At 35.8% G+C, this 12269-nt stretch overlaps 1 protein-coding gene across 3 annotated transcripts in view; it reads left to right on the forward strand.

The window, feature by feature from the left end:
- Positions 1–12269, forward strand: part of CSMD1 (CUB and Sushi multiple domains 1) — a 1994958-nt gene that overhangs the window by 1600669 nt on the left and 382020 nt on the right. For all 3 annotated transcript variants that reach the window (XM_050950505.1, XM_050950506.1, XM_050950507.1), the window contains exons 27-30: positions 220–411; positions 3209–3347; positions 6627–6814; positions 11950–12144. In XM_050950505.1, coding sequence (XP_050806462.1) covers positions 220–411; positions 3209–3347; positions 6627–6814; positions 11950–12144 — 714 coding nt within the window. The remainder of the gene's footprint in view (positions 1–219; positions 412–3208; positions 3348–6626; positions 6815–11949; positions 12145–12269) is intronic.

Here is a 12269-nt window from a genome sequence, read left to right on the forward strand (position 1 = left end):
ATCAGGCCATGTTTTTCACCTGAGAAAACTGGCCAGAAGCCAACATAAGCATGATGCATCTCAGTGGGGAAAATACCTGTTGAAACAAACAAACTGCCTTCCCATGATAACAGATAAGCAAATAATATCTCTGATTGAATGCGCCTATAAAATATTGTACTGTGTATTAAAATGTAGTACATATGTCTTAAATATGTTCATTTCATTGTTTTCTTATAGCATCAGTTGCATCAACATGTAATGATCCTGGGACTCCACAGAATGGTACCAGATATGGAGACAGCAGAGAGCCTGGGGATACCACCACCTTTCAGTGTGACCCTGGGTATCAGCTCCAAGGACAGGCCAAAATTACTTGTGTGCAGCTGAATAACCGATTCTTTTGGCAACCTGATCCTCCAACATGCATAGGTATTGAGATCAAATGTTAGCGTGCTTTGGGCTTGAAGCTAATGCTGATCATATTTCAGTTTTTAACAGATGATATTAAAGTAGTGCTTTCTAGAAAACTCAGTCTTTTCAAACTTGTAAATACTGACAGTCTGATTCTAAAGATAAATGCTATTATTGACAACAGATTTTTCCAGCATAGTCTATTTTTGAAAATTTGTTTATGGTGAAGGTGACAAGCTTCAAGAAATTTGTTAATTAAGTGCAAGACAGCATGGTCAGATGTTTAACGCAGGGGACTTGGAGTCAAAGCAGCTGAGTTCTACTTATGACTTTGCCACCAGTTTACTGTGTGACGTTGGCTAAGTCATTTCTCTGTACTACAGTTTCCCTGTCTCAGTAGAACAGAGATAAACTATATACTATAGATATTTCAGATTCTCAGGTGAAAGGAACTAAATGAGTATAAAGTATCAAATTTGTTATATTACTGTTTATTTGTTAAAACTTTCAGTTAATGTTAGTGATTAATTTGTAGTTTTTAAAGCCTAGTCACGTGAGAATCAGGGGCCATATATGAAACTGGTCTCACCTTAATACCAACCTTTATACATGTGACTTATAGTAAAAAAGCAAAGATTGTTTCTGTTCATTTTCAATAAAACCAAGAAACTGATTCTCTCATGAGTATGACCTCCCATGTAGTAATTTGTTTCCATTAATTAAGTTTTATCTTCTCAGAAAATTTTAAGATAGATATGTATGTACGGAGGGGAGATCAAACTGCCACTGCTGCCCAAAGAATGGAAATACAAGTTCTTTTGCATGTCTCTTTGTGGAACTGCCTGGAAGGAATAAAATTTCCTGCCTTTCACTATTCTTGATTCTTGGTACCTTCCACTCTACATATATGGAATATCTCTTCCATGGGGCTCTGGTTAGTGCATGAAAAGGCTGGGGCCTGGAAGTCTAACTGAGGTGTGTTATAGCGACATCACTGTTTTGCTGCTAGGTAGGGTTCTTGCCATCTAATTAATTCTTATGCTGCATACTCCGTGTAGCATTAGAGAGCTCCACAACCCAGATGGTTTGAACAGCTCCCTTGGGTCATCAGCTGCAAACTTTAACAATTATCCTTCTTGACTGGGCCTTTACGATCGCCAGATTGCTTTGAGATAGGTTGGACACTTTATTTAATAATTCTTTAGGGTCAGATTGTGCCTGGTCCCTGCACTGTTGACTGTTGGAGTGTGTACAAGCCTTTCTTCCCTCTTTCTTTTGGGCCCCTTCTGCAGAGGCTGACCACAACACAGTTGCAGTCCTTTTACTTCCCTGAATTCAAGTATTGTTCCTGACTAGTATTACTAGATCTCTGAGAAGTAATAGTAAGAATGTAAGACAAGGTCCCCATCCATTTCTGACCTCCATACAGGTAGCAGATTTGGAGCAGCACATGCACTGCAAAATGTCTTTCAAAGTTTCCATTTGTGTGGTGCAGCACTGCATAAGGACAAGTTTGAACATCTGATGATTACAGCCAATAAAACAGTTTTTAATCCATGAATCATCAAGTAATAGTTCCCAGAGATTTGGTTTCACTTCTAATTAAAGAGTTTAGAGATAGGACAAAACATATCGATTTTTGGATTATGAAGATCAGATGTTCTAGAGTATTATTTCAATTGTAATAAAACCCAGCGCTTTGTCCAATTAACATACTTGAATCTGTATCTGTTCATAGTCTGTTTTAAAAATCTAAATTTTAATTAATCTGCTGAGAGAGTAACTTGTAGTGAAATGATGTGCACATACTTAATGTTCCATTGTACTCAGGATGACCTTGAGGGGGTTTTCCATTTAAAATAATTGTTACTGTCATATATACAGCAGTATTGGAATCCTTGGAGTTCTATAAAGCCATGATATGCAGCCTTTAATATTCTCAGATAGTTCTTATTCCACTATATTGTGGATGGCTGAGATTTAATAGCTATACTTATTAGCGTTCTATACATTGTCAAACCACTGTTCACGTTTATTTAATGTTTTATGCTGCGTTTATACCTTATAACTTTTCTGAGTATGGTCATGTGTTTTACCTCAAGCTAAGTCATCAGAAGACACTGAAGATTTGTGAATATTTACTAAAATAATGACCTATAAAAGGAACCATGCTGTTGGTTTTTTTTTGTTTTTTTTTTAACACAGCTTGGTTGATTACTAATGCTTACTTCAATCACAATGGTAGGAGCTCTGCACCTCTGCAAACTGCCCTTATTACTTAAGTGTTAAAATATTGATTTAGGCACCTAACTTCAGAATTTTAGTTTCAGTTAGCTGTGTGATTTTCTTTGTTTGTTTGTGTGTTTTTGCCCAAGTGCCTGGGTCTGTGAATTGGCTTAACATCTTTATTAATTGGATCAAAGTATTTTATATTTCTTCTGTGGCCAAAGGAAAATAGCATCATTAAGTGTCAGTTACTATTGGGCTCTCCACTTCTGACAGTGAAGTTTATTGGGTGAATGTTAAATACTTGGTTAGTGTGGCTGGAATAAAATCACTAAGCAAACCCAAAGACCTTATTACTTAGATTTCTATTTCCTTTATCAGATTATAGGAAAACTTTGTTTTTGAACTAAATTGGGGAAAATATGTGGAAAATAGCATGTGTTTGTTGTTGGGACAATAAAGAGATCGTTTGTTGGGAATGGAAAAAACTATTCTGATTTAAAAAAAAAAAAGCCAAATAATTCTTATTTGAATAGTTTATCTGTGATTTTTAGTGTAACTGTTTTCTTTTTCCTTTTTATATTGACAGCTGCATGTGGAGGAAACTTGACAGGTCCGGCGGGTGTTATTTTATCACCTAACTACCCACAGGCATATCCTCCTGGGAAGGAATGTGACTGGAGAATAAAAGCAAACCCTGACTTTGTCATTGCCTTGATATTCAAAAGGTACCATTTGTAGAAAATCCCTTTATGTATCAGGTTTTTAAATGTCACATCTAAAAATTATATAACTGATCACTACATAGAACTCCCAATTACATTTCCTAAATCCTAGAGTATGTGTCTAATACTTATTTTATCATTGCTTCAGAATGACATGAAAGAAACAAAATATTTAGCTTTATAGTGGTTTGTTGTTTTTTTTTGTGCCGAATGTGTAAGCCGCAAAAACTGTATGTGATGTGTGGGGTATAATGCTTTAAAAAAAAAAGAAAGAAACAAACATTTAATTTGTATCATATGTTGCACCATTGACAATTTAAGTGAGATGGCTCTATATTAATGGGGAATAATACTACCCAGAGTGTCTGAAATACGTATATTTCATTGTCATATTAATGCAATGTCTGCATTGTGTGATACCTAATTCATCTGTATCCCATTTCTTGTCTGGTGAAGTCTTCAGGCTGACATTAAATATTGTATTATCATGAAAATATGAGTCACTAAGTTATTAAATTGAATTAACCCTTCAGAAAAATACTTTAACGTTATTTAATAATGGTCACCTATTAAGCAAAGATGATTATTCTGAAAATTGATTCTTATTGTGTAAACGTCTAGTAGATGTAGTTCCAATCTAATACGTTTAGACCCAACTTTAAAAGTTTGGCTGGAAGGATCTTCTTAAACTAAGGAGTCACTCATGCATTTATTGGATTTCATTGTTTGCAATTCCTGAGCACTGGTAAGGTTCTGAGACAGTTCAGCTCCCATTCAGATCAGCAGGAGTTGGATCTTGCAGGCAGGGGTACAGAATGCAATAGTTGCCTGTTAAGCTGTGGGCTAGTCAGCATAGTCAGCATGTCTGAAGTAGTGAGCTTTTATACATGAAGACATCTGCCTTTTTCACAATTGGTCGTTGTTTGAATTATTAGTTTTTTCGGCAAGATATAAAATCCTTGCAGATGCTACTCCCCGTGCTCGTTTGAAAAAAATCATTAAACTGAAATGAGGCTTATTCATTTAAAAATATCTAAAATATGTCTTTATGCTTCTTGATGATTACATCTCTTCTCATTTACTTTAATCCCACTACTATATTTAACAATAACAAATGTTCTCTGATTACATTTTGCTGTTGCTGTTTTTAACAATTGTTCTGTAAATATCAATTGCTTTGGCATTGACATTTCATTCCATCCACTGATATTCATAGGAGGAATAAAACATTGATTACCTATTAGAAGCCACCATAGTAATCATATTCCTAATGCCAATTCAAACATTCCATAGAGCAGTTACATTTTTTTATTCTGATGAAAAGATAACTTGCTATATCATACATTTTTTTTCTATGAGCAGAATTCCCATTGATTTCCACAAGAATTCCCCAGTTGAAGAGTGGGCAACATCTGGCCCAAATGTTTTGTAGACTGAGTGACTAACATACAATAGTTTCAGCTTCATGGGAAATTCTCCCTATATGTTGAAAGCGTGGCAACAAGGGAAGAGGTTGGTGCAAGAAAGGAATGGTATAAAGAGCATTTTAACATGAGAGCCTTTGGTACAAACATATTTGTCCTTCCAGGGATGTGTTGGAAAAGCAAATATCGAGTAAAAGTCACATTTATATGTCTCATAATGCTGTTTTCTGCAAAAACAAAAGCTGAATGGGCTGGTGAAAACACCTAGATGTAAGAGCAAGGAATCATCAAGAGTGTTTGGCTGTCTCTGTTTCATGTTTTGTTAAAATAATTACTGCACATGTGTTTTTCAGTTAACTGTGCTATAAGGTGTTAAATATGTAGATCTCTTTGACATGTACTATAATTGGATTGATAAAAAAAGACCAAAAAATGTGAAGAGGTCTTTATTGTCTTCAGGCTTTTTTATGCTTCACCACTACACTTGGAATAGATTCCCACTTTGACTATGCCAGCTGCCCCTAGACTTCTCTAGATCCTTCCTCAGAACCAAATTCTTTCCTGCAGCTGTCCTACTGTATGTTACTCTCATGGACAGTCTAACTTCCTTGTGATAAACACTGATCTGGTGTTCAGAAGGTGATCAGGAAGAAAAGAAAGCAAAACCCACAACCCCCCTACCTACTTGTCTTTCACTGTTGAGCTTCATGTAGCCCTTGGACCTTCTCCACTGCATCATTTTTTCAGCTTCTGTCCATATCATTATAAAGTTCTCACATTATTGTCTTTCTGCCTCCATCCACACAGCCTCCCTGAACTGATCTCAAGGCCACTTCCTAGTCCATGTTTAAGTCTCTCTTAAGGATCCCCTTCTGCTGTACTGCCTTCATTGAATCTAATTGACTTGTACAGCAATATAAATATGTGTTGTTCCCCTTCCTATAATAGATTGTAGACCTTACAATAGACATATTAATAATGCATTGATTATAATTCTGTAGTAAAAATACCTAGCTCTTACATAGAGTTCATAGATCACAAATCACTTTACAAAAGAGATCAATATCATTTTGCCCATTTTATAGATGGTGAAACTGAGGTACAGAGAAGAAATGACTTGCCAAAAGTCACCCAGCAGACCAGAGGTGTAATTGAGCATAGTACCTAGGTCTACCAGGTTTCAGTCTAGTGTGATATTCACTAAGAAACTCTCCCTAAATTAAATTCTAAAATGTTACAGTTAATGTTTTAAAGTAAATTAGCACTGATGAGGCCACATCTGGAGTATTTTGTACAGTTTTGGACCCCCCACCCACTACATAAAGGATGTGGACAAATTGGAGATAATGTTTGTTGCTCTCTGCTGGACTATCAGGGGGCTGGGGCACATGACTTACGAGGAGAGGCTGAGGAAACTGGGCTTGTTTAGACTGCAGAAGAGAAGAGTGAGGAGGGATTTGATAGCAGCCTTCAACTACTTGAAGGGGGATTCCAAGGAAGATGGTGCTTGGCTGTTCTCAGAGGTGGCAAATGACAGAACAAAGAGCAATGGTCTTTGTTCTGTCATTTGCCACCTCTTTTGTACCAACAAAATCTTTTGTACCAACAAAAATAAGTTACAGTGTTAGGAGCTCTTCACATTAGGGCAGTTTGGTTTAAATTAGACATTGATCAATTTTGATCATTGATCACGTTTACAAGGCATGGTGTTTTTGGATCGTGGGATATACTTTAAGAACTTCTTTATTTCTGCAGATGAAAACATGTTTAATGCTGTGGCTGCCTTTTCTTTTTTTTAAAGTAGTAAATAAGTTCTCAAAAAATAAAGACAATGTAATTCTCTCTTCCTTTATTTCAGTTTCAGTATGGAGCCCAGTTATGATTTTCTACATATTTATGAAGGGGAAGATTCTAACAGTCCTCTAATTGGCAGTTTTCAAGGCTCCCAGGCACCTGAAAGAATAGAGAGCAGTGCTAATAGTCTATTTCTAGCATTTCGCAGTGATGCTTCTGTTGGCATGTCAGGATTCGCCATTGAATACAAAGGTACTGTTGTTAACATAATATGTGTCAACACACAGAAGGAAAATTTCTTAAATTAGGATTAATTAAAACTATATTTACATACATACTACACTTATTTTTCATAGGTTTGTAAATGTTGTGTGAATGCATATATATTTAAAAGTTAAAATATACATAATAAATAATGTTTTTTGTTAATCTTTTATCTTTTAACATACTGGTGTTGTATAATTAGTTGATGACAGTCTTATGTTGGTAGTATATCAGCCCTGTGAAAATTTTCAGTGTAAAAACAATGTAGAAAATGCTATTTTAAATAATATTTGATTCATTTTAAAATACAAGTTTAAACCAAATATGAAAACACAATCTCAACTTCTTAATTTATTGTTCCAATTTATCTTTTAAAAAATTCTTTTGCAAATGATGAGGTACATAAAAGGCAATTTTTGTCCTTTTATTTTTGTCATCCCTGCACACTCTCATCTCCTAAAAGGGAAGAGAAATGATGCAAATAAAAAAAAAATTATAGCCATTGTTTTTAGAAAGTGTTCTACTGAAATGGAATGGTCTCACCCAATTAGAATACAGGAATGTTGTACATTTACTGATACATAACAATGCATTTTTCCCTGTGCACTTTGGTTGTGAGTGATTTGCAGCAAGATTTACATACACATTGTATGGCTATTTCAGAATAACCACAGGGTATGTGAATTCTTGTAATTTGGCTGGCAGCCATTATTAGCCAGAGTACAAAGATTTATATAATCACTTTTTAGTTATTTTTCAATAACCATCCTGTGAATATACAACATTTTCTTCTCATATGAGCTGCTATTTCTCTGCTTAGATTGGCATCTGTGCTCAAAATTTTCAAGTTTTCAGCCTCAAAGATACAGCCTCAGTTTCTCACTCCACTCAGTTGAAGAAAAACTCCATACTCTATGTGAAAGAAAACAAAATGAGAAACAACCAAAACCCAAAGAACATGAATTGTCAACCCGCTTAAACCTTTCTTCTCATTTCTCAACTATCTTCTTTCTTCACCCTTTTCCCTTCAGGCTAACAAGACTACTGTCCCCAGAATAACTATGATATATTTGTGTTTACATGTTTGTACAGGGAATCCTTGCCTATCTCTTCTCAAATGAATTTGAAACACAATACGAATAAAAATAAATACTTTTTTTATATAGGCAATAGTAAGGAATGGTATTGCTGAATAGTAAGGAGGGAAAGGGGAAGGTTGCGCAAAGGAAATGATATAAGAATGCCCAGCTTTCCCTTTTCCTTCTCTATGTGCGTGTGTGTGAGAGAGAGAGTGAAATGCACAAATAAGTTATATAATGATATCACATATAATAGGTTTTATGTTATAAAAGTATACATATAAAATAACAAAATGTTCTTGAAATATTGAATACAAATATACAAATAAAAATGGGGTATCAAACAGCAGAAAGGTAAATTGTTAAATCTAAACTATCTGAAAATGCATGTATAATAATAATAATTAATCACTGGAATGCATGTCCTGTTAACTTAGTAATAACCATATACTGTAATAATACCTTCCCTAAACCAAAGGCCTTCATTTTTCTATAAACATCTCTGCCGTCCATCTTGAAGTTATTCAGCGCAGGGTAGACATTATTTCATAAACAGGCAGATTTTGCAGAGTATTATAATAATCAGAAAAACAACACAAAGAAAATAGAGTGAAAGGGAACCATGTTATATAATATTTGGACCTCCATTAATGTAATTACGCTGCCTGCCAAAAAGGTGTCATACCTTATTATAACAGAAAAAGTATAACATTTGTATCCACTGTAATACTGCTAAGTATATCTAATACAATGCTTCCATTTAATTAACTGCAAAGTGCCTTCTAACCATAAAACTATGCTAGTTAAAAATCATCTCAACCCCATTCTTGAAATAAGGTCATATCTTAATAATGCAAATTATGAATCAATCAATGAATTAAACATCAGAACTAATATTGCCTATTAATCCTTAAAAGAATTATTTAAACTTGACTCATCAGTGTGTTAGATTGGTTAACAATTTGTTCCAGCATAGTAGCTGATAATCTGTCCAATACCTGGGGGATTTCATGGCTGTGGACTCCTATGGAATTCGGGGTCCTGCTTGCATGCTTGTTTGTTTGTTTATTTATTTATTTTGCTAGTTTTCATTAGTTCTTAATGTCTTAAATATAGTGGGTGAAATCTGGCCCCATTGAAGTAAATGACAAAACTCCCATTGACTTCAGTAGACCCAGGATTTCATGCAAGTCATTTTGTAGTATTTGTACTAGGCTAGATTCACATCGGTGATTTAGGTGCCTAACTACTCCTTTAAATTCAAGATTTAACTCCACTAGCATTCATAAAGCCCGTGCCCAGCTGCCACCTAACCTGCGGGTGCCTAAATTCCCTTCCATAAGAGCGGGGAGAGGGTAGCACCACCACATCTTCTTCACCCTTTCTTTGTGAAGAAGGGCGGACCTGGCTTAAATGCTTAACTCCAGAAGAGGGTTCATGGCTGTGAATCCCAAGTGGAAGTAGACACAACAGGGCTTAGGCCACACTCCTCTCTTTGGTATTTCCTACTGCATAACTTAGGTGGCTCCCTGCTCAGTGTGCTGGCTTGTTTGAATCTCTTTCTTAAGCACTCAGCTCTCCCTATACAATGCATGAGGAACTTGGGAGCCAAACTCTAGCTTCTGAATTCTGGGAGGTGGAGGGGTATGTTAAAGTTAGGCATTGTAACATCTAACTCCTCCTTGTGAAGTTAGCCAACTATCTTACAACAATACAGGTTTCAGAGGGGTAGCCATGTTAGTCTGTATCAGTAAAAATAATGAGGAGTCCTGGTGACGCTTTAGAGACTAACACATTTATTTGGGCATAAGCGTTCGTGGGCTATTGTCCACTTCATCATATGCATGGAGTGAAAAACACAGTATGCAGGTATGAATATACAGCACATGAAAAGATGGGAGTCGCCTTACAAAGTGACGAGGTCAGTGCTAACGAGGCCAATTCAGTTAGGGTGGATGTGGCCCATTCTCAACAGTTGACAACTGTTGACAACAGCTGACAACTGTTGGGAATGGGCCACATCCACATTCACCATAGTTTTGGACTATTTTTGGAATTTAATACGCCAACTCCATACAGACCAACATAATATAGCATTTGAAAGCTTATTTTATGCAATTTTAGATGATGTACGATGTGGGGCTCTTCAGTGGTGAGAGGAAAACAATGGTATCCAAAATGATAAAGTGTAATTTTCTGCACAGTTCCAGAAACAGTGCAACAGGATTCTGATTGGTTTTTACTATTTAAGTTAATTTCAACACCATAATGTGGTGTTCATTGGTCAAAGCTACCAAACAACAATATATTACAAGATTTCTTACTAGTTTTTGCATGGGAAAGCTTTTTTTTCCCCCTTAAATGTTTAAGCTGTTTAGCATGTGACAAAAATGGTGAATATTAGCATTCGCAATATACTAACATAAAATGTTTTCACATTGAATAGTCTTAATTGTCAAGGTATCTCACAAGTGATGGTAATAGTTTTCTATATTTTCAATTGGAATTTATTGACCAGATCAGTCTCTCACTGAAGATTGTGCACCAATAGTAGTAAGTAATGTGCCCATAGTTTTTACTGCATAGTGGGCAGATATAAATGTATGTGAATTCCTAATATAATGCTTCTCCATTTGTAAGATTTTGTATGGGCAATGCAGCATCTAGTCTGCCTGGCAAAAGGGTTTTTTTATTTATAATTGCCTATGCATGCAGTACTAGCCTTTGAAATATTCTAGAAACTAACTTTTTTATTCAGTGATACTTATGCATAGGTCAATATCAGTGCTAGAGGTGACAATACACAGCTTCATATTATGAATATACAAAGTTCTCAGAGAAAGAAGTGATCTAGTAACAAGTAATGAAGACAAAGTCCATAAACAAGATCTTGCCTCTGCACTGAAGTGGTCTCAAGAGCACATTACAGCTTTTACTGTCATGTCATCAACAATATGACAAACTCATTTGCCCCTGAATCACATCCAGATATGCTTATGAACCTATTTACTTGACTGCAGGTAATACCAGATGTGCAAGAATCTCTGCTGAAAATAGAAGATGCTAGAGAAGAACAAAGTGGGAGATTTGTGAGAGGTGCTCTTGATTCTGATGGAACATGTAGCATCTTCAGCCCAGTCAGGAAATTTGGCATCAAACATTTGCTGACATGATCAAAAAGACCAAATTTAAATCTGCCAAGGGAAGGACAATTAGAGCAGCTATCAGTCCAGAATTTGTTTTCCGCACGCCCTGCCCTTAGCAAGATGTGGAGATGATGGTCTCAATTGCAACTGTTCTTAGTCACATAATAGGGCCTGTGTCTACATTCCTCTTCCATGCTGATGGAACAATGAGAAGAACAGACGATGCTGAATTAGGGCATCAGCTGGAAGCTTAAGCTAAAAGAGTCCATGAGCTAAGAGCATATGATAAAGAAACAACAGTGTACATCAGAGATACCACTGCTGTAATACAAACGATGGCTGGTGACAAATTCAACGTGTTCAACATATGCTTTGAGCTTACCAAGAAATCCGTTTTTATGTCTTGAAATAACACATAGTCATTAAATGAAGAGAAACAAATGCAAATATTTCAGTGGTTGTTTTAACTTGTTGCTCGTGTCATTGTTTATCCCCATTTCTATGGTAATAGCACCACTTAACACTTCCCTATCATACCTCATCATAAAGTAGGCATATTAAGCTTTTAAAGAATGTATGTGTGTGAATGTGTAGAGATGGTACATTAAATCAATTACTTTGGTGGTGCCTTACGCTCATCTATATGGAGCTTATGGCTGTGGCTTGCAGATTTTCTTAATACCTTACTAAATGGTGTAGGTGTAATTTTCTTGTCCAGACAGATAAGCTTAGGCAAGCATCAATGACTTCCTAGCAATATTTAACAGTAAGAAAATGTATTCTAATCACAAGATGGAAATACGAATCTAATTTTAAAACTGATCATTGTTAAATGCATATTTTAGTATATATGTTGTATTGAGGTTACTGATGTTTTATTTATAATCCATTTTAACAGAAAAACCACGGGAAGCTTGTTTTGACCCTGGAAACATAATGAATGGTACTAGAATTGGAACAGACTTCAAACTTGGGTCAACCATTACCTATCAGTGTGATTCTGGGTATAAGATTATTGATCCTTCAACTATAACGTGTGTGATTGGTGTTGATGGAAAACCAGCATGGAACAGAGTATTGCCATCTTGTAATGGTATGTATTATATGTGATACTGTTCCCCTTTTGTATAAAGTTAATAGATTCAGAGACTGGCTATAAATCTTAGAGGTCATATTACTCTGCTTCCAAACGCATACCCAATATAAAAAACCCTTTAG

Source organism: Gopherus flavomarginatus, chromosome 4 (genome assembly GCF_025201925.1).
Source record: "Gopherus flavomarginatus isolate rGopFla2 chromosome 4, rGopFla2.mat.asm, whole genome shotgun sequence".
Taxonomy (NCBI): domain Eukaryota; kingdom Metazoa; phylum Chordata; order Testudines; family Testudinidae; genus Gopherus; species Gopherus flavomarginatus.